The following is a 26,952-nucleotide window of genomic DNA, read 5'->3' on the forward strand; positions in this document are numbered from 1 at the left end:
GCAAAACATGTCCTAGGTGGTTAACATGCTCTTCCCAGGATTGGCTGAATACTGCAATGTCATCCAAGTATGCCATGCAGAAGTCCTCCATCCCAGCCAGAACCTGATTTACCATCCTCTGGAATGTTGCAGGTGCATTTTTCAGTCCAAAAGGCATAACCTTAAATTGGTATAAGCCAACTGGGGTAGAAAATGCAGTTTACCCCTTGGCATGGTCTGTCAGGGCTATTTGCCAATAGCCTGACGTAAGGTGAAATGTGATGAGGAACTTGGCTGAACCAAGTCTATCCACCAACTCATCTGTCCTTGGCAAAGGGTGGGCATCAGTCTTGGTGACTGCATTAAGAGCTCTATAATCCATACAGAATCTCAATTCTTTGGATCCTGCCTTTGGTACTAACACAACTGGGCTGGACCATGGACTAGTAGAGGACTCTATTACCCCAAGATCAAGAACCTTCTCGACTTCCCCTTTGATGTGGGTCCTTACATTTTCTGACATTCTATATCCTCTGCTTTTGACTGGCAGACAGTCACCAGTGAGTATATCATGCTGGCCCCAAGGGGTCAAGCCTGGTGAAAGTGAGAACAGGGAGGCAAACTGATTTAACATAGATTTGCACTCCTCTTGTTGCTCAGGTGTCAGATTTGAAGAGAGATTTACTCCTCCAATCTTTTCATCCAAGGGTAGCCTCTGAGGAGATCAGGGAGAGCTTCACTCTCTTCTTCCTCTTCTGTTGAAGCTAGAAGCAAGGCTCCTACTTCAGGCCTGGAGACATACGCCTTTAGTCGGTTGGTGTGGAAGACTCTGGGAGCCTCCTTGGGATTGCCCAAGTCCACCAGATAGTTCACCTCTCTAGGTTTACCCACAACCTTGAAGGGTCCCATCCATTTATCTTGCAAGGCCCTCTGCCTTGTTGGGATCATAACTAGAACCAGCTGGTCTTGAATGAACTCAACCATGTTAGCCTTTTGATCATGCCAATGCTTGACCAAAGCTTGCCCAGCTTTCAGGTTATCACTAGCTTCTGCCATCATGTGTGACATTCTCCTCCGGAGACCTATCACATAGTCAGTCACTCTGACTGGCTTGGGGGAAGGAGCACTCTCCAACCCCTCCTTAATCACTGCCAATGGACCTCTGACGGGATGGCCATAAAGAAGTTCAAAGGGAGAATAACCTAGTCCCTCCTGAGGGACTTCTCTATAAGCAAAGAGAAGGCATGGCAGTAGAAGGTCCCACTTTCTTTTAAGGGGATCCTCCAAAGCACCTTTCATGCTCTTCATGGTTTGGTTTAACCTTTCTACCAACCCGTTTGTCTGAGGGTGGTAGGCGGTAGAGAACTTGTAAGTAACTCCACAGGTTTTCCACATGGCTTTCATGCAGTGGGACATAAAATTGTACCCCATGTCAGAGATTACTTCCTTAGGAAACCCAACCCTGGTAAAAATACCAAGGAGGGCCTTAGCCACAGCCTGAGCTGTAACAGTCCTCCTAGGAATTGCCTCAGGGTATCTAGTAGCATGGTCTACTACAACAAGAATAAGCCTGTTGCCTGAGGAGGTTGGAGGATCAAGGGGACCAACAATATCAATCCCTACCCTCTCAAATGGGATTCCCACAACTGGGAGAGGCACTAAAGGTGCCACATTCTTGGAACCAACCTTACCAGAAGCATGGCAGGTGTGGCAGCTCTTGCAAAACTTATCTACCTCAGCCCCCATCTTTGGCCAATAAAAGTAGAGTGAGAGCCTTTCCTTGGTCTTCTTGAAACTGAAGTGACCAGCCAAAGGAATCTCATGGGCCAGTTGCAAGAACTGTTGTCTGTTTTCTTGAGGTACTACAAACCGCTTGTAGTCTCCAGTTGCAGACTCAGTCGGTTCACTGTAGAAGATGCTATCTTCCCAGTGCAATCTATACTTCCCAGGCTCTTGCCCATCAGCCTGAGAAGCTGCATGTTGGCAAAGACCTTCCAGAGTTGGACATTCTCTCTGTCCCTTACTGAAGTCTTCCCTGTTGGGTCCACCTTCTGCCAGTAAGGACTGCAGCTCAGGATGGTCAACAGGATCCAGATCTCCAATGAGTTGTTGGCCTTCCACTAGCTCCTCTTCCGAGTCTAGCTCAACCATACAGGGTTGTACCTCCCTCTCAGCCTCAGCTGGAGGTGGAGTTACAGGTGTAACTTTGGACAACCTAGGGGAAGTCATTGTTGGAAGCACTGGAGTGCTTGCTGCTGACTGTTTCCTAGAAGTCTTGGGTTTCCCCTTTGCTTCTTGTTGTTCAGAGATAGCAAGTTGTAACTCCAGTGGAGTAGGATTGATATCCTTCTTCATCATCTCCTTGGGAGTACCTCTCATGGTTCTCTCCCTTGCAGGTCTGGTGAGCTCCTGTAATCTTTTACTAGGAGGTCTGTGGGTATGTGACACTACTCCAAGAGTCTTCAGGTCATTTCCCAACAGAACCCTTCCTGGTACCTCACTTTGTATGCTGACAGGTATCTTCACAGTCATGTCATTACACTGGATGAGAACTGGTAACTGGGGAAGCATCTGCACAGGCCCTCCAGCTAACTTGGTGAGGCGTTTGGGTGCCTTAGCAACATCCTCTGCCTGAGAAAATGATTTATCCACCACAGTTATGCTGGCCCCAGTGTCCTTAATGGCAGGAGTCTCCTGACCATTCACCTGGACACTGTCCTTATAATACTCTTTAGTATTATCTGGGATAGAATTATATACATCTAAATTCTGTTGACCCCAGAGACACTAAAGAAACACTAGCTGAGACTCCCAATGGGTTCATCAGCTAGTAACAGAAAGTTTCCACTGGCCATCTGTACTTCCTCCTCTGGAGCGAAGGCTAAGGAGACAGTGTGGACCCCTGAAGGTTTACCCTTGCATCTGTGATCCCCTTTCGAGCTACAAACATAGCATTTTCCAAATGCTTTCTGGAATGGTGGCTTGCTCTGACCTCCTTCTGGTTTGGCACCAGAAGATACACTAGCCTGATTCTGTTTCCCTTGTAGCTTACCCTTATTGTTTTGTTTGGGGCCCTCTTTGGGATTGGAATTATTAGAATTCTTTTTAGAGTCCTTTTTTGGCTGTTTCCCCTCATCCTTTTTCGGAGTTACCCCACAGTCTTTGTGAGTAGCCTTGTTGGCAACCCACAAGTCAGCAGCCTTGGCAAGTTTTCTGGAATCTAATTCCTTTGAATCAGCCAAGTGCTGTCTGAGCTCAGGAGAGCAGGCATCATAAATTGACTCCAACATCACAAGATTCTTCATTCCCTCATAAGTGTTCGCCTTGTAACCCTTAATCCATCCCTCTAAGTTCTTCACACTTTCACTCACCCAGGTAGCCCAAGGGGTACCATCATGCTTTTTGAGGGTCCTAAACCTCTTAAGGTACTGGGAAGGGGTCTTCCCAAATCTAGCTATCAAAGCTAGCTTCACACATTCAAAATCCTTCTTATCCTCCTCCCCCAACTCCATTTTACCACATCAGTTGCAACAGGGGGGAGCCTAGAGAACAACCAGGCAAGTAACTCAATTCCTGTGATGTTCTGGAGCCCATGATTATACTCAAACAGACTCAACCAATCCAACACATCCAACTTGGGCTCATAGCTCAACGGCAACGTGCTTGCCTTGGAAGCAAGATGACACGGAGCAACATGGGTTCGATCCCCGGGTCCTCGCTTAGAAACCTCTGGGTATTAAGCGCGATATAAATAACCTATCATATATCATATCATACATACCCACAAGCTCTTTAGGCATCCGGGGTCTTTTGGGACTGGAACTCCTAGAGGATCCGGAGAGAGAAGCATTTTCAACAGACAATTTCTTCATCTCTAGCTCATGCTTGAGCTCCATTTCCCTGAGCCTTAGTTCTTGATTCAGTTGTTGGTGTCTTTGTTCTGCTTGAGTATTAAGTTTCTTAAACTCCAATTCAAATTTCATTTTCTCTAGTTCCAGATATTGAGGACTAAATGTGGGACTTGGAAAAGGTCCAGTAGGTACAGCTGGCAGAGCAGGTAGAGGCCTAGGGGGGACAACTACATCATCCTCACCCTCCTCTTCTGGTTCTGACTCAAGATTATCAATACTTGGATCAATAGCATTACTGTTATCTACATTTGCTGGAGTGGTAGGTTCCTCTGAACCATCATCCAGACTTTGGTTTGCTAACAACCTTTCTATTAGCTCCATTTTCTTGCCTTTAGTCAGGAGATTCTTATGCTTACGGAGAACTCTTAAACAATCAGCAGTTTTTGTAGCAAGGGACTCTTGACTATAACTTTCCATAGTTGACAGGTTAGAAAATAAACTTTTTAGTGCTAAGCTTTGTGGTTAGTTGCACTAAGGTATCTATAAGCACACTAAAATGTATACTCAATACAAATCCCACCGCTGTACACCAGCGTTAGGCAGAAACCTGTGCAGTTCCCTTAGGGACCACTGCAAAAGGCTTAGGACTACAGGTGTTGGCAGTAAACCCTATTGGTAGCAGTCTGTACCACCCAGATTTACCTGGTAGCTGTGGCTGAGCAGCCAGACCTCTCTCAGGAAGAGTTAGACAGTATATAGAGTATACAAGATAGGTACCAAAATACAGTAGCACAAGCAAACACTGACCAGAGCTTGGGTATAAAAGTATATATTTATTTATTTAAAAACACACTTTGTAAAATACACTAACACTAATATGGCAAGCAAGTTCAAACACAATCACTATTAATATATATACATCCCTGATTACCTATTGAACAAGTCTTAGTTAAAACACCACTTAATTGCAGACAGAGGTGAGCCCTTAACCTAAGATGGCACTCCAATAAGTTAGTTAAAAAGGGAGGGAAAAAGGCAGAATTAGGAAAATACAAAATACCAACACTTTAAGAGAACCAGAGCAAGTCAGAAAAGGCAGAGTCTACTGAGGAACAAGAAAGTCATAAGCCAAGCCCACTCTTGGAGAGAGGAAGGCGGAATGTGTCCAAGATCACACAGTTGAATAGTACTTTAAAAAGTCTTTGCAGATAGATCAAAAAGGGTTGGATCAGTTCAGGAAAAGTTAGTTAGCAGGTCCCAAGTCACCCCAGGATAGAGAGTCAAGGATTTACGGGACACCTTGAACAGTCTGTTGCAAGGGAGACCAGGCAGGACTCAGTACCTGAAATGGTGAGAAAGCTGCAGCGGGGCAGTTGTTCCTGGCAGCGGGTGCAAGTCAGTGCTTCGTACAGGGGAAGAGGAGATCTCGACGTGGAGAAAAGCTGGAGGTTGTTGCACTGCCAGGGAAGAAGCGAGCCGCGGAGTTTCCCGGTTAAAAGGTACTACCCTTTTATTCACGGTAGTGGTAAAGCGTTGCTATCCGGCCGCCGGGGTGCTTGGCACGGGCGATTCGACCATGAGACGATCCAGGAAGGTGAAAAAGAGGGCGAACTGGTTATCCCCACCAGCTCAGAGGAAGAAGACTCTCCGGGATGAAGATCTTCTCTGTCGTTGGGCAGTGGTGAGACGGTTCAGCAGGGCTCCACCGGTGGTGTCGTCGTTGCAGTTCGGCTCAGCTTCTCCCTTTTCGGATTCTTTGGTCCTGTGGCGACTTCTGCAGTTCCAGTCCCCAAAGCCCTGCTTTTATGCAAAAAGCCCCCATTCATCAGTCCTAGCTGTCACTCAAACATGCTAAGTGGTGAGCCGAGAGGCTCACCACTGGGCCAATCACACAAGAGTGCGACTTGAGTTGCCGAGGCAATTCAGTCCAGGGTGCCTAAACCCCCCTCCCACACATCCTGTAGACCCAGACAGAGTGGCACCACTTTTGGAGGCTTCTGTGGAGAAGCCCGCCAAAAAGTGGAACAAAGGGCTCGACTTGGGTTGGAGTTACAGAGGCGAACACAAACGCCATTATAAAACAGAGTTCTGGCAAAAAGACCCAACCGGGGAATAAATATTAAATAAAGAACCCGGCGGTATCTTTAACATTTCACCAAAAAAGTGGTGCGTTTAAAATGAATGGGAAAATCCCATAGGGAATATTCTGGTGGAATATTTTGCGTGGTAACCACTGCCACCAGCCAGAAACTCGACGAGGGGAGACTGCACAGTGTGCCCCCTCGAAAAACAGACCCATGGGCAATCTAATTACCCCTACCAGTACTTCCACAATATGATGGTCTGTACTGGTTCATTTCACAATTTAAGACTAGTAAAGTCAATGGTGACTTTACATGCCCTGGGAGACAGTAGTCAGTCCCAGGGTATGGAGTCTGTTTGGGGGTCACCATGACAGCCCTGTGTTACTGCACTGAGGGTGCTGTGTAACACTCTTACCAATAATACATGAAACCCTATGGAGTAAAAGACCCCATAGCCCATAAAACACATTACAAAGTCAAAGGATATCTCAAATCATGTCTAAGAGTGGGAGAAAAAGAGTCTCACTATTAGCAGGAGAAAAAAATAAACCCCAAAAATCCAGCAAAGCTGCTGGGGGGACTCACTAGGTTTGGGAAATTAGCCTGAACAGAGAATTCTCCCTAACAATTTGATTCTAAGTAGATTCACAAGCATCAGAAACCATACATTACTCACCGTAACCCTATTTCTGTCGATTGTATCTGCTTAGATTCACATGCCTCCACCCTTCCTCCCATTGTGAAGTAGAAGGAATATAGACTTCTTACACCTTTCTTTTTGCCTAGAATAAATATTGAATTTTTGTCTAAATGGAATTATTGTGTGAACTCATTGAGAGGACCTGACCCGACACATACTCCTGAGAATAGCCTCGAATGCTCAACATTTATCTAGACTAGGTTTTGGCTAACCTCTTTGTTCCCTGGTCATTACAACTAGGGTGGCCTCCTAAAAATCTGTCCGCCAGGCCAAATTCTTTAAATCCATCTTAACAATGACAAACAGCTCTTGTTCCTATCTTTAGATTCATTGCTGTATTGGATGAAAAAAGCTGTCACTGGGCACAAGCTCTTCCCACGTCACTTGAGACACTACACTCCCTTCACATGTATAGAGTATGTAGTGGGAAATGTACACAGTGGCATTGACTCCCTCCCTGGGTGTATGGTGTCTCTAGTGGAGTTTACGCATTGGCATTCGTAGAGGCCTGCAATCCTCGCTCCATCTTCCTGCTGCCGTGACTAATTTAATCACACAGTTTTTCTGCTTAAAGATGGACCAATCTCACTGAGTCTGCTTGAAATCAATTTGTTAGCACAAGTGTGTAATTGTGGTAAGTAATTGCTTAATTGTCTTTACTCAAAGTCAGTGCTTCTGCTCTAAAAGACTGCGCTCCCTCTGTATTTGTTCTTCTGCTACTCCAAATGCTTTCTGATAAGGGACAGGCCTCCTTTCCTGAATAGTCTTAAGTGAAGGAAAGGTGACTAGAGCAACAGTAACACAGTTCGCTCCCAAACTATTTCCTCTACGCAACCACATGGAGACCAGAATTAATATCTCCCATAATTGAAGCATCTGCCAACTCGGTGAAACACCACCACTGCGGAACCTGACATTCATGTCTATAGCTAGATGGGTTGTTGCTTAAAGTCAGTGGGGTTTCCCACCCACGTAGCAACAGCTACAGCAGCCTTCGTATTCTGTTCTCTATGTTATGGACACTTCAGCTTTTAACACAGAAAAGCTAATTGAATTCCTTCACTCCACCGTGTAACTACCTGTCTCCTTTCTGCACCCCTTGATTCTGGTCCTGTTATCTGTGCCTTTTTCTCCAACCTCGGCACTACCCTGCCACAATACCTTTATAAACTTTTGGAAGGTGAACCTGCAATGCAGTATTTGTGTTTTAAGAAGATTTGTGATCCCAATTCACTCTTGTTTGTTGGCAGGTAGCTATTGCCGGAGCTCCTGTTACAATGTGGATGGCGTACGACACAGGTTATACCGAGCGGTACATGGATGTTCCCGAGAACAACCAGCAAGGTTACGAAGCAGGATCTGTGGCATTGCATGTCGATAAATTACCCAATGAGTGAGTACATTGGATGGGTGGGGTGGTTAGGTTTAGTAATTCACTGTATTTGTATGTGTATATGTATGTGCTGAGTGCTATTCTGCTAACGTTGGCTGTGCAGCAACAAGGGGGGTACATAAATAGAGTACTATAATACTGATACAATTCGAGGAGTCTAATAGCAAAGGTAGGTAGGAAAAGGCGGCCCCAGTTCTTGATTAATTTAGAGGTGAATCCTCAGGGTTTTAAAATGCCTGTCAAATTCAACTATTAGGAATAACATTTCTGCCGTAGTAGTCCCCCTTTGCAACTTTGGGTCATCTCTCATGTAGCATGCTGAAGATGTGGGAGGGTCTTTAGACTAAGATAGCATGAGTAACAAGGACCCAGTAAATTGCATCAGGAAAGGTGATAGTCACAGTGTGGTACAGGGGCAGATGGTGTGTTCTCTGGAAGAGTCATTTGGAGGGGAGATAATGGCACATTATATGGGGTTGCATTTACATAGATTGATTTTCAAAGATTGTGCAGCAAGCCGTCCTATTTAGGTACAAACAAGGGTGAGACCTGTAAAGACTGGAGGGGGTATCTGCACTCCTGCCCTCTATATGGAAGAGTAGAAGCACAGAGCACCCCAGCCAAGGTTCTCTATAAGGTAGCGAAGGACGAGCAACCAAGGCCTAAGCTTGGACTGATTCTTAAGTACAGTGTAGTGCCCAAGTTCCCCCACAAAGGAATGTCCACATACTATTTTATGTGCTAACATAGTTCTTTATATAAAAATAAGGTTCAATAGATATACACAATTAAAAACACACTTTGTACATTGTATATATTTGCTATATTATATTTGCCAATGTCTATGTGGTACCACACTTAACTATTGACTCCTTTAAAATGCACCAACTGCTGACAGTTCTAATGGCATACAAATCATACCGTAATGTGTATCAGTATAGGACATAGGAAGGAAGACAAGTTAGTTTAAACAATGGCAGAATACTTTGTCCAACTACCAAGACAGTTCTGTGTGAGGACCCCCCTCACATGAGCAGCCTGTTATAAAGTGTATTAACAAGCCCAGTCCATTAATGTTAAAATAGTCTTGATTCCTGGTCAATAATGTTCCACTACCCCCAATGTAGCAGAGTTTCTTTGACGGTTCGTCGACGGATCCCTCGAGGGTGGACTCCCTTTAAAGCAGGAGCCACGGGCGTCGAGAGTCCTCGAAGGTTGTGAACCCTGACGTCGAGATTCCTCGATCAGAAGGCTCAATGAAGAACATAGGCCCTTCAGTGGGTGTCGAGTGTCAGCGTTGGATGTTGGCATCTGCGATCGGGACTCAACCACTGCTGGATTTCGGATCTTCACTTGTCAGCGTCTTTGTGGACTTGGGTGATGGGAAACCCACCAGCGGATTCTCCTCGGTTGTCGACCTCGACTTTCTCCGCGGGACAAAGTGGTCGACCGTGATGGCAAGGGAGCTCTTCGTTTAAATGTCCTTTGGCAAAAGGTGGAGCGTTGCGGCTCCGGTCGTCGAGCAGCTATGCCTCAAGCTGTCACCGCTTCTGGGCAACATGACTTGACTGGCAACCAGCGGTTTTGGAAATCCTCCAAACACCGGTCAACAGCAATGGACTTCGATGGCCTCAATGTCCGGGTGCTTTACTTCAAGATTCCTCTGCGAACACCGTCTCAAGTCGACAGCCTTTCGGGCCTGGCTTCCAGGGTGCCTTGGTGAAGATCAGCTTTCTGCACAATGTTCCCTCTTAGCTCGTGGAGAGGTCTCCTAGCCAGGTCCTCTCTTGGATCAGTCCGTCACAGACTCTACAGCTTTCGGATCGGGTCAAAGAAAAACAGCACCAAACCTTCTTCCAATTGGGCTTCAAGGATACAGAGCTTCAAGTTTCAACTTCAGCTTCTGAACAATATTGGATATATAGTTCAGATATATAGTTCTGTCCCTCATTCAAACTGCTGAGCCAAGCTCAGTCAGCCAATCAGTCCGAAGGGCATTCATGCAGGCAGGCAGCCAATCAGGCTCACAGTGCATTCAGGCCATTCACTTCCACCCAGACACCCATAACAAGGAATGTGGATTGGAGCAAGCACCTAGCCTTTCAGCACACCATACTGCATTTGTGTCATTTTCAGGCAGGGCTGTTTCATTCTTTGTGTCTCACACACACAGAAACCAGACACCCATAACATGAAGTGCATATTGGACACACACTACATTCACACCGGTCCCACCCCAAGGGTGTACCCACAACATACAGTCACTGGGAAGGCTCCAGACAGTCTGTCCTGGACTTCCCTACAATACCATAAATGGTTCTTCCACCCAACAGCCAGTCAGTGGAAGGGACAGAGTCCAGGCTTCCTAGGACTTTGGGAAAACAAGGTAACAGGCAATAGAAACCAAGAGGCCACAGTGGCCATCTTGTCCCCTATCAGGAATCCACTGATTCCCATGGTAGGGTCTGGGTATCCCAAAATGGAGGATACTCAGAGCACCTGTCAAATTCAGAATCGAGCGGCCACCAGCCCATACCATGCTCTGTGGGCCACACACAGGTGCCCAGAAACATACACTAAGGGTACAAGGTTGTACCCCCCACCCATGGGTGCCATAAGGGTATCCCAAGATTCTATGTTCACCACAACCAAAAAGAGGAGGAGCTGCACTGCCAGGAGTCCCACATGGACTCCTGTGCAGAAAACAACACAGAACACACATGATAAGGGAGTACAGGACAAGGAAGCTGTGCCCCTCCAATACATTTCCAGCATCACATGGCCACAAATGATTGGGAGTGTCTAATTAAATCAATTTTTCAAATTATCCTTGAAATATTTTTTAAAATGTGTATTTTCCTTCTCGGTCAGTCCTTATATTTGACTGCACATGATGGGTGCTACAGCTTCTTATTCTATTTTACAGTCATAAGGACCACGAGGAGGTAAGCCTCCCCTTCATTAAGTACTTCGCATAAATCCTGAGAAGTCTGGTACTGCTGCACCCACTACATGTTCTCTAAATGCCCCTTCTGCCAGACATACACTCACTTCATGCTGAGCTGTCAATCCTGGTTCCTTACTCTCCACTTCAAACAGACTTCCCGGCAAAACTCAGGCTGGAACTCAACTGTGTGCCTACCCCAGTAAATACTTGGGTTCTCCAGCATGGGGTCTGGCATGGATTCACATGCTCATGAATATTCCCTGTCGTCAGGCTGGAATCCTCGATAAAAGAAAAAACAGTTTCATTTCTAAACTGTCTTTTGAATGGATTGTGTCCTCCAACGTATTCCACATCTTTGACATGTAATGTCCACAGATGTGCTGCTTTGGAATTGTTTTCGGCAGAGGGCGTCCTGCGTCAATGGTGTCGGGTCGATGTCCCTCGAAGGCCTCTGTCGCAGGTGACGTCACTGGATGTTATAAATAAGATGCACGGCACCTGTAGTCTCAGTTCTGTTTTTTCCTCAAACGTGTTTGCTTCAAGAACTCGGCGCGCCTCGTGTGTTCTTCTTTGAAGAAAATGTCTTCATCGTCTACCCCTCTGACTCTGCGGTCTGGTTTTAAGACATGCCGGGACTGTAAGTCCAAAATGTCGATTACGGACCTGCAGAGCATCTGCTTGTGGTGTCTGAGCGGAAGTCATGATGCCGACAACTGCTCGAAGTTCCAGTCATTGACTGCCAAGACCTTGCGGGAACGTAAGGGGAAATTACAGGTAGGTCGGGGCTCTAAACCTTGAAAATCCCCAAAAACTGCGGGTATTTCCACCGACGATTCGAGGGGTGACTCTCCTCGTCTGAAGGAGTCCCAGGGATCTCAATCCCGCAGTGGGTCCCGCCACTCGTCGTCCTCGTCTCGGCACTCCCGGAAGCGGCATCACCGGTCGCCTTCTCCGTCCTCATCAGATGATGGCTGTGCGAGGAAAGTGGCTCGACCCCTGAGGAATGGGAGGCATTCAAAGAGCAAATGCTGGTGATTTTTCAATCCATGGGCACAGTTCCGTCCGTGCCTTCGGAAGAAGCTGGCAGGGAACGGTCTTGGTCCGATGCTCGCGCGTCTTCGGGCCCGGACACTCACGCGATAGACATCGGGAACCGTTGAGGTCCCGTTCGGACAAGGCTCCTGTGGATCGCCAGAGACTTGCCATATCCAGGTCTCGGTCTTCGTCCCCAGCGAAACCACATTAATCTGGTAAGGGCTCGAGGTCAGCGTCGACACCATTGGCGCTGTGTCCATCGAGTACGGCTGTCAGAGCTTTGCCTTCAATTCAGCCCTCTGAGCCTTTGGAGCCATTGTCGACCATGCAGCCATCATCACCCTCGGGGCATTTTGGCTGGAATTTGACGATGGAGGGCCCTGGTACTGTGGATCCTCCGAGAAAAGCTTTATCCAAGACGGTGAGGCCTGTTATGGACTCCAGGGCCGATGCTGTCCCTAGGAAGGAGTACTTTTATTCTCTGCATGAAATTTATAAGGATGAGGAAAGGTCACATATGGAGTTTGAGCCTGTTGAAACTCATGAGGCTCCAGACATGGTCTTTTCTGAAGACAGTCAGTTGGAGGAGTTGCGTCAGTCATTCCATGATGCCAGTGGCCTTAACATGTCTCCTGAGGTGGAGTTTGATAGGCCAGAGCCTGGGCCTCATGCTGAATCCTCCTATAGGAGGTTGATGTCTAGAGTTACAGAATATCTCAGGTCGTCCGGTCTTCCAGTTGCATTCGATCAGGATGATCTGACTGATATTTTTGATAAGGGTCCATCCACTGACCCAGTGTTGCCTTTTCATTTGGCATTTCAAAAAAGGGTGGCGGCTGCTTGGCAGACCCCGGAGGCTCTTTCGGCGGTCAACAAGTCGTTAACTAAGAGATACCGCCCATCCAGCAGCGACCCCAGCTACCTATCCACTCACCCCACTCCCGAAAAGTTTGGTGGTTCGGTGGGCTACGGCCACCTCGAGGCAGGCGGCGTACCCTGCCATCCCTCCTGATAGGGATGACAAGGACGTCGATGGTTGGGCACGCAAGGTATTTTCTGCTGGGAGTATGGCGCTGAAGTCGGCCAACGCCACTTGTGCCTTGCAAGATTTTCACACACTCTGTGGAATTGTCTCTCTAGCGCATGAGCATATCTCGAGGGGAAAGAAAGGGATGGGTCCCTTGCTCTTGTGCAGGATGGCAAGGATGCCATGTGTGAATCCCTTCAGTCTGGGTTGGACACGGCTGATGGTGTTAGCCGGTCCATGGCTGCGAGAACCGTGATACGCAGGTTTGCATGGTGGCAGAATTCGGGTTTGCTCCGGATGTGCAGGCCCGTCTTCTGAACATGCCCTTTGATGGCTCTCATTTGTTTGGCAGCAAGGCTGACGAGAGCCTTGAGAGGTTGCAGACCTCAAAAGCTGCTGCTAAATCTTTGGGCGCCGCTGTGCATTAACCTCTGCCTTTTCGTCCCAGGAGACAACAGTGAAGGGGGGTTCCTTTCGTTACTACTCCTCTTTTGGTAGATTGAGAGGAGCCGCTAATCAAAGGGGCCACCGTAAAGGTACCCGTGGTGGACGGGGAAATAGAGTTGCCAAAGCCGCTCAGGCAGCTGCCTCTTAGCCTTCAGGCGCTGTTAGGCAGAAACCTGTGCAGTTCCCTCTGGGACCACTGCAAAAGATTTAGGACTACAGGTGTTTGGCAGTAAACCCACTTGGTAGCAGTCTGTACCACACAGATTCACTTGGTAGCTGTGGCTGAGCAGTCAGACTTCCCTCAAGAAGAGTTAGGCAGTATACAGAGTATTCACAATAGGTCAAGAGAACACAGTAGAACAAGTAAACACTGACCAGGGCTTGGTGAAAAAGAGATATAATTATTTATTTTAAAACCACATCTAGAAAAACACACAGGCACTAATAGTAAGCAATTCAAAAACATGGTCACTAAAAGATATACACTCCCTTAAAAGAATAATTAGACCAGTCTTAAGTAAAGCCCCACTTATTTTGAGACAGCGGTGAGTGCTTAACGTAGATGGCACTCTAATAGTTCGTTTTAAAAAGGGAGAGAAGAGCAGGGAACAAGTTGAAACAGATCCCAACACTTTTCTCAGAACATAATAAGAGAGGAAGGCAAAGTAAAACCGTGCAGTTAGAGTTCAAGAGGCCGGATCCACTTTCAGAGGATCCAAACGAAATGTGTCCAGGGTCACACGGTTTGCAGTGCCTTAAAGTCTTGTAAAGGTTCAAAAAGAGGGTCAAGGCAGCCAGCCCAGTCCAGAAGGTTAAGGGATTATTATTACCTTGTAGCAATCTTTAGAAAGGCAGGCTGGCGGACACGGTACCTTAAAGTGGTGAGAACGCTCCAGCGGGGCCAGTTGTTCCTGGCAGCAGGTGCAAGTCGGTGCTTCGTCCGGGGGAAGAGAGGATCTCGTCTCGGAGGAAGACAGGAGTCCGTTGCACTGCCAGCCGCAGAGTTTCTCAGGTACAAGGAGCGGTCCGGTGATTCGCGGTTCAGTGGTGAGTGGCTATCCGGCTGCCGGGGTGCTTGGCACGGGCAGTTCGACCACAAACCAGGCTGGGGTGCGAAGAAAGAAAGGTAAACTGGTTGTGCCCACCAGTCAGGGGAAGAAGCCTCTCCAGCCGGGAGATCTTCTCTGTCGTCGGGATGTGGTGAGTCGGTTCTGAAGGGCTCCACCGGTGGTGTCGTCGTGGTAGGTCGGCTCAGCTTCTCCCTCGTTGGATTCTCAGGTCCTGTGGCGACTTCTGAAGTTCCAGTCCCCAAAGCCCTGCTTTTATGCAGAAAACCCCCATTCACTAATGCAGAAAACCCCCATTCACTCAGCCTAGCTGTCACAAGGTAACTCGGTCCAGGGTGCCTAAACCCCCTCCCACACCCCCTGTGGTACCCAGACAGAGTGGCACCACTTTTGGAGGCTTCTGTGGAGAAGCCCGCCAAAAAGTGGAACAAAGGGCTCGACTTGGGTTGGAGTCACAGAAGAGAACACAAACGCCATTTTAGAATCAAGTCCTGGCAAAAAATACCAACCGGAGAATTAATATTAATTAAATAAACTGGCAGTATGTTCGAGGCTATGAGAATTAAATCATTAAAGTTGGTAGCCTCGAACAATGGGAAAATCCCATAGGAAAATATTTGCGGTCGAATATAAAAGTAGTTTCCACTGCCACCAGCCAAAACTCAATCAGGGGGGACGGAGACGTGCCCCCTCGACTAACAGACCAGTACGTCCACAATATGATGGTTTGTACTGGTTTCTGTTAATAATTTGGGACTAGTAAAGCCAATGGTGACTTTACATGCCCTGGGAGACAGTAGTCAGTCCCAGGGTATGGAGTCTATGGTGGGGTGTCACTATGACACCCCTGTGTTACTGCACGGAGGGTGCTGTGTAACACACATAGGAAAAACACATGAGACCATATGGAGTAAAGGACCCCATAGCCCATAAAACACATCACCAGTCAAAGGAATACCATAAATCATGTCCAGTAGTGGGAGAAAAAAGAGTCTCACTCTTGGCAGGAGGAAAAAACAAACTCCAGAAATCCAGCAAAGCTGCTGGGGGACTCACTAGGTTAGGAAATTCAGCCTAAAGAGAGAATTCTCCCTAACAGGCGCTTCCACAGCCGCTCCAAAACAAAAAAAATGTTCTATTGTTCGCCGGTTGGGGGCAGACTGTCTCAGCATCTCGAAGAATGGTGAGCTATTACTTCAGATGTGTGGGTTCTGGATACAATAGCCCACGGCTACTGCCTTCCCTTCCTAAAGCGGCCTCACAACAATCCACCGGGAATCTCTCTTTGAAGCTTCCAGATCCGCTCCTTGTGCAGGAAATCTTGACCTGCTTCAACATGGCCGCCAACCTCCTCCTTGCCAAGAAGGCGACCACATGACATCCAGGAGAGCCACCATTGGACAACTGCAACTACAGAATGCCAATCAGGCGCCGGCAGGCAAACGCCGGCCCCCTCATCCAAAGGATCCTCATCACAGGGAACTTTTCCTGTCTGGAGCCTGTCCGGAGGCACCTGAGGCCTGGGCTAAGGATTCTGCCTATTTTCTGGTAAGCCTGCCCTGACCCTGCAGCTTGCCCACACCTCCCCAGAACCTAACCTTTCCACCTAATCCCTTCATGCAGTACACCTCATGGGTGCCTCTGCTTTTCAATGACTTTGGACAATTGTTTGCTATCACCTGGTCTATTGTTGATATATAATCTCACTATACTGTTTAGCGTATTTACCAGTATTGCTTTTCCGCTTGTACTGTGTCCTCTTGTGCAGCCAACTGCTACCTATTATGCCCTGCCACCATTTAGCCTCTGCCTGCCCCACATAGAAAATCGAATTTAGGCATTGTATTTTGATGAAGTGCTACCTATTATGCCCTGCCTCTGAACTACCTAGCACTAGTCGCACAATCCCCCTGTCATTTCTGTCACATACCAGCAGCACACACCAGCTGCACACACACACAGCCACTCTCCACGATCATGATGCCCAAGAATGCACCTCCCAATTATAGCATAGTTTCACTCTCCCGCACTCTCCCTGCCGCACTCCACTCAGCCAGCCTAACAGCCATCCTTATAGCCCTCACTATAATGGCCTCTACGCCTCCCCACATATTCCCAGCACACCTCACCCAGCGTCCGGCACTAAATTCACATTCTGCACCACCAGACTACAACATCACACAGTCTCGGCCACCTAGCCTAGCCACCAGACTCCGCAATCTCAGAAATCGATCACTTCCTAGGTATTTACTCTGCTCACCCACACCCATCACGACTAGAAACACCAGATTAGGCACCCGCACTGCACCACTACCCCATACTAAGATGAGCATAGGCACTGCCCCTCTCCCCCCACCACCCCAACATGCCTCTACCCTGCTTCACACTAAGCTCCTCACTACCACACACCACAACAAGCACACTTCACCCCATACTAGTACAAACAAAAACATCAAAGGCACACAACACCCACCTCTTCAATGTGCACTACTGAACGTACGCTCCCTACCTGCACATGCCCTCGTGATAAATGATCTACTATCCACACTTAATCTGGACTTACTTTGCATCACCGAATCCTGGCTCAATGATGCCTCCTACCCAGCCATCGCACTAGCCCTACCCACAGGCTACACCATCCTTAGGCAAGATAGATGTGATAAGATTGGAGGGGGAGTCGCCGTCGCCCTTTTCCACAAAGACTCACTATCCATCAGATTAGCAGACCATAGTACATGGGGGGGGTAATGCTGATATGCTATCAGCCAGGTTTACGCTCTCCCCCAATAATCTAATCAACATCCACATCTTATACAGACCTCCCGGACTCCCAGCTGACTTCCAAGAGCACCTCTCCCATCGACTCAGCAACAACATTAAAAAGTCCTCCAAAATCCTTCTATTAGGAGACTTACATTTAGGATACAATGATCCTAAGGATAAATCCGCCGCAACCCTAGCTAAAGAACTCGCAGACTTAGGTTTCTCCCTAAGAGTCCTCACCCCTACTCACTCCAAATGCCGCACCCTTGACTGGTTCATGGATCACAACTGTGCATCCAACATTACCTCAAACACCGCCCTTCCTTGGACGGACCACACATGCATCAAATTTCTCATCCCCACCAACCCTAAACCTAAGACTCTCACCCACGCACCACCTGCCACAATAAGCAGACAACTTGCGTCCCCACCTTAAAAGCCCCTGCCTAGCACCACCTTTCTCTCAGGACCCAAATATACTATCAGCTATCTTCAATGATACTCTCACCAATGCCATAAACTCTATGGCCCCACTTGAAAGCAAGAAGGAAAAAAAATGATTTCACCGCAACTCTTGGTTCTCGGAAGAACTCCAAACCCTCTGAGCTCAAAAGCGTCAGTCGCTTAAAAACTGGCAAACGGATCCGAGTGATCTAAATAAGAGCCTCTTCAAACAAATAGCCCTCCAATATAAAAAAGCCATTTTAGCAGCAAAATCCAAATCCTTCAATGATAGGATCTCAAAGGCCAACTCCCAAGCTAAAGAACTATTCGCAATCTTTAATGAATTAGTCACTCCTCCGGCTACCGCTGACGAGATAACTACAGACAAAGCCTGGTGTGCCAGCATTCAGTCCGCCATGCTCAACAAAATAAAACTCCTCCAGAACAAAATCCAACACCACTGCAAAGCCCTCCCAAACCAAAAAACCAACCGCCCTACACAAGACAAGCGTAGTAATCTCAATCACGCTCAATTCTCCTTCAGAAACGTCACTGAACCCGAGGTCCTTAATCTCATGAAAAACCTCAAACCATCCCTCTGCAAAGCAGACATTTGCCCTCCCAAAATCATCAAGGAATGCACCAATGACTTAGCACCCCTGATTACTGCCTTCATTAACGCATTTTTCCAAACAGGAACTGTCCCAAACAATCTCAAGGAAGCCTGGGTACGGCCACTTCTAAAAAAGGCCACACTTGACCCAGCGCAACCCAACAACTACAGACCGATAACGACAGTCCCGTTCTTCCTAAAAATCCTGGACAAAGCAGCTCACATCCAGATCCAATCATACATAGAAGCTAACTCCATACTAGGCAAAATACAATCTGGCTTCCGTGTCGGGCATGGAACAGAATCCGCCTTATTAGACCTAAAAAATCAAATTTCACAGATCATGGACAAAGGCAAACCTGCCTTGCCCCTCCTCCTCGATCTAGCAGCTGCTTTTGACCTGGTAGATCACCAAACACTCACCACCCACCTCACCCATGCAGCCCATTTCTCTAATCAAGCAGCATCCTGGATCACTTCCTTCCTTGAAGGAAGAGCCATGAAGGTCTAATCCGTCCCCCAAGGATCTTGTACAGCCCCCACCCTCTATAACCTCTTCACAAAACCCCTCTTCGACCTACTTGACCCCATGGGTGTTGCATATACAAACTATGCAGACGACACTCAAGTACTTTTACCCCTATCTGGACTCTATCACCAAGACGCCACGGCCCTTCACAACATCTATGCCACTATCCAAGCTTGGATGGCAATCAATGGCCTCTGTCTTAACGGGGAGAAGAAAATTCTCATCCTGGGCCAGACAAACACATTATCGAAACTAAGCCCCCAATACAACAACTTCAACATAGACAACTCAACCATCGCCGTATCATCCTCTGTCAAGACTCTAGGTGTTCACATTGATGCAAATCTATCAATGAACAAACAAGTCAGCGCCATAGCCTCTGCATCAGTGTTCAGCACCAAACTCATCAATGCCATTAAACCCTTCTTCTCAACCCCCAACCGCTTGGCCATAGCTAGAGCAACTATAGGAGCCAAACTCGATTATTGCAACGCCCTTCTAGCTGGCACCTCCGCCAAAAACATTCACAGACTGCAAACCACACAAATCAATGCCCTCAGAGCCGCCATGTGCATCCCTAGAAGAGACCATATACCCCACGCCAGACGTGAAGCACGGTGGCTCCAGGTCAAAGACCGTTTTACTCTGAAAATCCTTACCATCACTCACAGGTGCATCAACAAAACCGCTCCAGCATACCTATCTGAAGCAATATCAAGGACCACATCCACTCACCCCACCAGAGCTCAGTACACCAACCAGCTACACATACTACGCATAAAGAGAGCCACAGCGGGAGGTCTAGGCTTCTCCTATATTGCACCGAAACTCTGGAACTCACTCCCTGCCACCCTTAGTGCTGAAACTTCCATCTCTGTCTTCCGCAACAACCTCAAGGCCACTCTCCTCAACTAGCAAGTGGAGGACTGCCTCCTCTACTTCTGTCATGTATATTGTAATATAATGCATATATATATAAATACAAATAAAACAAAACAAACAAACCGTGCTGGAGAGAGACGCTATAAAACTAGTGCCTGTGGCAGAGAGGAACAAGGGATGGTATTCCCCATATTTTTTATCACAAAGAAAGATGGGGGGACTGAGACCCATCTTGCACTTGCGTTGGTTGAACAAGTTCCTCAGGAAGGACAAGTACAAGATGGTCACTCTTTCTCAGGTCCTTGAGGCTCTTCGACTTCAGGATTGGTTGGTGTCTCTGGATCTAAAAGATGCTTATTTTCATGTGCCGAGTCATCCAAAGAACAGAAAATACCGGAGGTTTACGGCTGGCAACTCGCACTTTCAGTTTCGGGTCCTGCCATTCGAATTGACCTCCGCCCAAGGGTCTTCACCAAGCTAATGGTGGTGGTGGCAGCATATCTCGGGCGAGGGATATCTGGCTGACTGGTTGATCCGAGCGCGTTCTCCTAAACAAGCTTTGGATCATCTCAGCCTCACCTGCTGCTCCCTTCACAAGCTGGGCTTCTCCCTCAATTTCAAGAAGTCGCATATGACACCTTCCCAACAGCTCCAGTACATCGGGGCTGTGTTGGACACATCCTTGGGAAAGTACTCGCCTCCCAAGGTGAGGGCTCATCACATTTCAACGTGCCCAGAGTCTTCCGGCTTTCAAATTCTTAAGGTTGCTCGGCCTCATGGCATCCTGCATTTTTCTGGTGCCAGAGGCCAGACTGAGGATGAGATCCCTTCAATGGGTTCTCAAGATTCAGTGGTCGCAATTCTCAGGCAAGATGTCGGATCCCGTTCAGATTCCACTCTCGGTCTCGCACGATCTTCTGTGGTGGGCCAGCGAACGGAACCTGATGAAGGGGGAGCCGTTTTGGCGACCTTGGCTGGTGGTGTCGGACGCTTCCCTCACAGGATGTGGAGCTCATGCTGACAATCTGACCGACAGCGGTCGTTGGTCTCCGTTGGAGTCCAAACTTCACATCAACCTGTTGGAGATGAGGGCCATCAGGCTGGCCCTGAAGGCTTTTCTGCCGTCTGTGCGGGGGAAGAGTATCCTGATAATGACGGACAACACAGTGGCCATGCATTACCTCAACAAAAAAGGGGGGGTAGGGTCACTCCCGCTATGCAGAGAGGAGATGCAGCTCTGGTTCTGGGCGATGCAGCAAGGAATATCACTCTCAGCATTCCATCTAGCCGGAGAGGAGAATGCGGCGGCGGACACTCTGAGCAGGCAGAGCACGGTCTCCCATGAGTGGGAGTCAGCTCAGTTAGTCCTTCTGGAGATCTCTGCCCTCTGGGGAACCCCTCACATGGATCTGTTCGCGACTGGTGCCAACCGGAACTGCGAGAGGTTTTGCTCAAGGGAATTTCCTCCAAGAAGAGCGTTAGGGGATGCATTCGTCGTGGATTGGTCATTCCCACTTCTGTATGTGTTTCCTCCGGTCTCAGTCATTCCTCAGGTGCCAAGGAGGTTGCAGAGGTTCGAATCCCACATGATCCTCATTGCTCCGGATTGGGCCAGGAGAGCGTGGTACCAGGACTTTCTGGAAATGTCTTCTTCCCTTCAAACCGTCTTCCCCACAGAGAATATCTTCTCTTGCGTGAGGAGGGTGGGGGGTGGTGGTGGGCGGTTATGGTGGGGGGTGGGAGTGGGGGTGGTATTCGGCGTGGGGTCAGGGGTGGGGGCCGGGGTCAGGGGAGGTCAGTTGCTCTATCCAGAGGTCAAGACTCTCAACCTTCACGCTTGGTTTCTGAAAGGTTGAGCTATAAGGATTGGGACCGCCCGGATGACGTGATGGAGGTGTTGCTTTTGGCCAGGCGGCCGGCAACCAAATCCCTGTATCATTGCCGTTGGCGTAACTTTTGCGACTGGTGCAGAGGATCAATGTCGATCCTTTTCAGTGTTCCATTCCGGTGGTTCTTTCTTGCTTTCTTTGGCCCACAGGGGTCTTGAAGTGGGTACCATTAAAGGTTACCTGGTGACGCTGTCTATTTTCAAGCGCTCGTCTGACGAATGTTCTTATTTTAAGATTCCTTTGATTTCCCAATTTCTAAAAGGGCTCACAAATGTGTTCCCACCGTCCCCGTTTCAGGTGCCGGTTTGGGATCTGAATTTGGTCTTGAAATTCCTGATGGGTGCTCCGTTTGAACCACTGCACTCTTGTCCTTTGAGACTGTTGTCTTTCAAGACGGTTTTCTTGGTTGCAGTTACATCTGCTCGCAGAGCGAGTGAATTGCAGGCACTTTCGTCTAAGCCACCCTTTACTTTGTTCCACAAGGATAGGGTTGACCTGAGGGTATGTCTGTCCTTACTACCTAAGGTAGTGTCTGAGTTTCATCTGAGCCAGAAAGGGGTGTTTCCTGCTTTCTATCCTCCCCCCTCATCCTGGTAAGGAAGAGGAGAGACTCCATAGGTTGGACCCTAGGAGAGTTTTGAGCCTTTATAATGCTAGGATGTCCATGGTCCGAGTGGATGACCAGCTTTTTGTGGGGTACACCGGATACCGATTGGGCCAGGCTGTTACCAAACAGACCTTGTCCAGGTGGAGTATCCTCACCATTACTGAATGCTACAGATTGGCGGGCAAGTACCCTCCTGAGGGATTGCTTGCTCACTTTGCTAGGGGCGTGGCTACATCCACAGCCCTGCAGCGGGGAGTTCCTATTAAGATTATTTGTGATGTAGCAACGTGGTCTTCCATCTACACCTTTGTCAAGTGTTACTCCCTGGATACGCTCCATGGTCAGGATATGGCCTTTGGTAAAGCAGTGCTTTATTCTGGCCTCTGATTGGGTATTCTAAATTCTTCTCCTTCCTCCATTCACTGATACTGCTTTGGGAGTCTGTCAAAGATGTGGAATACGTTAGAGGACACAATCCATTCGAAGAACAAGTTGCTTACCAACTGGTAACGTTCTTTTCGACTGGATATTCATCCAACGTATTCCACATCGCCCTCCCAGCCTGCCCGTCTGAAGAATTTCCTATGCTATTGCAGCTTGCGTTCCCGCAAGGCTATGTGCAGTCGAGCAGCAGTTGTGTACGAGCATGTTACACGTTATGGAGGAAAAAACATAAACTGAGGCTACGGGCGCTGTGTGGTCTATTTATAACATCCGGTCACGTCGCCCTCGACGGACGCCTTCCAGGGACATCGACCCGACGCCATAGATGCAAGGCGCCCTCTGCCGAAAAAAAGTTCCCAAGCAGCACAGCTGTGGACATTACATGTCAAAGATGTGGAATACGTTGGAGGAACATCCAGTTGAAAGAACGTTACCAGTTGGTAAGTAACTTGTTCTTCTCCTATAAACCAATCACTGAGCTCTACCTAATCCCCTCCTCTGGCAGCCATCTTCATATTTTTATCGCACGTTCAAGTTGGGACGTCGGGAGTCCTTGTGTTTCACTCTTTGTACTTTTTTTTGCGTTTTTTGCTTTTTGATAGTTAAACGCTATTTTTCGGTCAATCGAGCGGTGTGATCCATCGATTATCCATACGACTAACGAAGATCCGTTTTTCGTTTGTTTTTTTTTCAGCGCCCCTCAGGGCTGTTTTCATCAAGTGTTCTTCTTGGAGGCTTTCTTCAGGCCTACACCACGTGGATCGTGTCGGACGAGAAGGGCAGCGCTTCCCTCTTCAAGCGTTGCTCCAACTGCGGTTTGCGGAATGTGTACATGGACGACAAGCATTCCCAGTGCCTGTACTGCCTGCACACTACGCATAAGGAGGAAGATTGTGTGATTTGTCGTGGCTTTACGAAGCGAACAATAAAGGGTTGACACCAACAACTGGAGTCGTGGCTGCAGACGAAGTCCTCTGCAACGGGTGGTACTCAGGGGCATGCCTCTCCCGGATCCGGCAAACCTGAGCGTGCTTCTAAGTACTTTGAGGGCACCCCACCCGTGGGGGCCCAAAACAAGGCCAAGCACTGCAAGTCTTCTTCCGTCGGGTTCACCGCTGCCGCGGGTCCTGTGACGGTCAGGGCGCGATCGTCATCCCCATCTACATCGATCTCCTGTCATCGTTTTGGCTCTTCGTCCAAGCGGAAGTCAGCTACCCCGACGAAGCTGAGAGAGAATCCGGAGAAGCCTAAGTAAGGTGCGGTGTCCGACCCACCCGTGAAGGAGAAGGCCATGGTAGACAAGGGACCTGACGGGGCCCCGAAGGAGAAGGCCAAGCAGGACAAGGTGTCTGACATGGCCATGAAGGAGAAGGCCAAGCAAAACAAGGGATCCAGCCTTCCCGTGAAGGCCCAGGTGCACCAGGCGAAATCGTCGTCCACCATCGAGTTTGTGGTGGTGTCACTCGCTAAGGCCGTATGGGCTGACCGGGTCCAAGGCACCCCGACGATGTCCAGGGCGGCTTTTGCTCCCAGGAGGGAGGCTTCAAGCAAGCCAGTTGATTAGACCCCAGAGAAGAGGAGCCTAAGACCGACCCCTCGGGACCCTAAGAAAGGGGGGGTGGGCGAGGAAGGCCTCCAGGGAACTGACATTTCTTCGGCTGATGAGGATGAGATAATTTCCGTCCACGCCGTCCAGCAGGGCGATGACTAGGGGAACGTTGGGGAGTCACCCCACGACAGGGGTGACACTCTAGAGAGACGACATGGGGCCCCAACACGACGAGGGCCCTGGACCTAGCACTCCTACACCCCAGATACCGCTGAAGGATCTTCTGCTGGACATCCTTTCAACCCTTCACACGCTGGTGTCGGAGATACAGAGGAGGATTTGACAGCCCCTCCGCCAGCTCCATCCGCGGTGCCTGTGCCGGCCACCCCGTTGACACCGGGGGAACCGCCGGTCAAGAAAAGGAGAGGCACCCTATGCCTCCATGCCACCCAAACCCCCCTCTTACCTGAGGAAGACTGATTTGGACACAGCGACAACGGGCACGATGATGGTGATGACGGCAGGATGGGGTCCTCCCGTCACCTCCACCCAGAGCCTCTACGCCGGACAAAGTAGGATATTTCGATGCAATGATCGTCGAGCATCAGAGCTTTTCCCCGCTAGAGAAAAAGTACAGGCTACCGGACTCTGCACCCAAGTGCTTGCGGTCTCTGTGGTCTCGGCGGCCGCCACGAAGAAATAGTCGAGCTTGGCATCATCATCTTCCACCCCTCCGGACAATGAGGGGAAGAAATTAGATGCTATGGGTAGAAAGGTTATGTACTCAGTGGCGACGACGGTCAAGGCTGCCAACGGCTTCGCGATCGTGGCCAGATACGACCTTGAGCTGTGGTTTAAGTTGGCTCCGCTGCTGGACTTCCTCCCCGACGGCAAGCGTGTAGAGGCTTTGGAGATCCTTCAAGAAGGCGAGATGGCGTCACACCACGCCATCAGAGTGGCCCTGGAAACCCGTGTCCATCATATGGGAAACAGAGTCTGTCTCGCCGTTGTGGCTGGCTCAAGGCCACCAACTTTAGGCAGGAGGTCCTGACAAGGGTTTTTGGACATGCCCTTTGACGATGACAACCTGTACGGGAAGGCTGTGGATGAATCTCTCCAGGCCATCAAGACGGACACGCCTCGTTCCTCAGGTGTGAAGTCTATCCGGTCTTTGAAGGGGTTGTGCTGGGGCTCTTCCTCTTACCGCCAATCCCCCGTTCCTCGACCTAGGAAGCCAAAAGGGGCTGCTCCAAGGCCTTCTGGGGCGTGCGCCGTAGTCGTCGGGGAACGCAAGGCGGCCCGTCAACCTCCGAGCAAGATTGAACCGGCCAGGATGTCTGGCCTCCACCCGTGCACCCCGGTGAGAGGCCGGCTGGCAAGCTTCGTTAGCGTGTGAGAGACCTTCTCCACTCACAGATGGGTGTTGGAAGCTCTCGCCCACGGGGACACCTTGGAGTTTCATTGAAAGTGTCAGCGAATACCACTGGTGGCCCGACATTAAAAACCACATCCCTCACCTGCTGCTGGAGGTTAGGGCCATGTTACGAAAAGGGGCGATAGAGCTGGTTCCATGGGGGCTCCAGAGTATGCTCAAGGGACTCTCTTGTAAGAAAGAAGACCGGGGGTTGGAGGCCCATTCTCGACCTACAACGGCTCAACAAATACGTAAAGTTCCAGAAGTTCAGGATGTGCTCGGCCAGCTGGAGGAGGGGGACTTTCTCTCGTCGTTGGATCTGGAGAACGCGTACTTCCACGTCCCCATACACAAAGGACAGCAAAAGTTTCTGTGCTTCGTCGTTCAAGGGAAGCATTATCAGTTCAATGCACTTCCTTTCGGACTGATGTAGGTGCACAGAGTCTTCACCAAGTGCTTGGCGCCGGCCCATCTACGACTGCAAGGGATAGACGTTTACCCCTACCTAGACGACTGGCTCATCCGTGCCAGGTCAAAGGACATCTCCGTCGGCCACACGGCACGGACCTTCTGCCTGCTGATAGTGTTAGGCAGAATCCTGTGCAGTTCCCTTGGGGAACACTGCAAAAAGATTAAGACTATAGGAGCAGCAGGAAACCCAATTGGTAGCAGTCTGCACCACCCACTGACCAGAGCTTTGGTATGAAAAGTATATAGTTATTTATTTAACACACTTTATGGAAATACACTGGCACTAATATATCAAGCAAGTTCCAACACAGTCACTATAAGTATATACACTTCCCTAGTTAATTATTCGACAAGTCTAGGTTAACACACCACTTATTAACAAAACAGAGGTGAGCGTGTAACCTTAGATGGCACTCCAATAATTCGTTAAAAAGGGAGAGAAAAGGCAGAGTAAGGAAATAACACAGTACCAACACTTTTAAGAACCCCCCAGCAAGGCAGGAAAGACAGGGTCTACTGTAGAGCCAAAGTTCATAGGCCAGGCCCACTCTTAGAGAGAGCAAGGCTGAATGTGCCCAAGATCACACAGTGGAAATGCACTTGAAGTCTTTGCAGAAAATGTCAAGAGGTTGGATCAGTTCAGAAAGATAAAGTTAGGAGGTTTGGAGGCCAACCTAGTTGGAGAGTCAAGGATTTACGGGACACCTTGGACAGTCCGTTGCAAAGGAGGCCAGGCGGGGCACAGTACCTTAAATGGTGAGAACGTTCCAGCGGGGGCAGTTTTTCCTGGCAGCGGGTGCAAGTCGCGGCTTCGACC

At 48.9% G+C, this 26,952-nt stretch overlaps 1 protein-coding gene across 3 annotated transcripts in view; it reads left to right on the forward strand.

The window, feature by feature from the left end:
* Positions 1-26,952, forward strand: part of DPP9 (dipeptidyl peptidase 9) — a 1,325,370-nt gene that overhangs the window by 1,213,559 nt on the left and 84,859 nt on the right. For all 3 annotated transcript variants that reach the window (XM_069649353.1, XM_069649354.1, XM_069649355.1), the window contains one exon: positions 7,865-8,007. In XM_069649353.1, coding sequence (XP_069505454.1) covers positions 7,865-8,007 — 143 coding nt within the window. The remainder of the gene's footprint in view (positions 1-7,864; positions 8,008-26,952) is intronic.

This window comes from Ambystoma mexicanum, chromosome 1p (assembly GCF_040938575.1).
Source record: "Ambystoma mexicanum isolate Mex_15411 chromosome 1p, UKY_AmexF1_1, whole genome shotgun sequence".
NCBI classification, from domain to species: Eukaryota; Metazoa; Chordata; class Amphibia; order Caudata; family Ambystomatidae; genus Ambystoma; species Ambystoma mexicanum.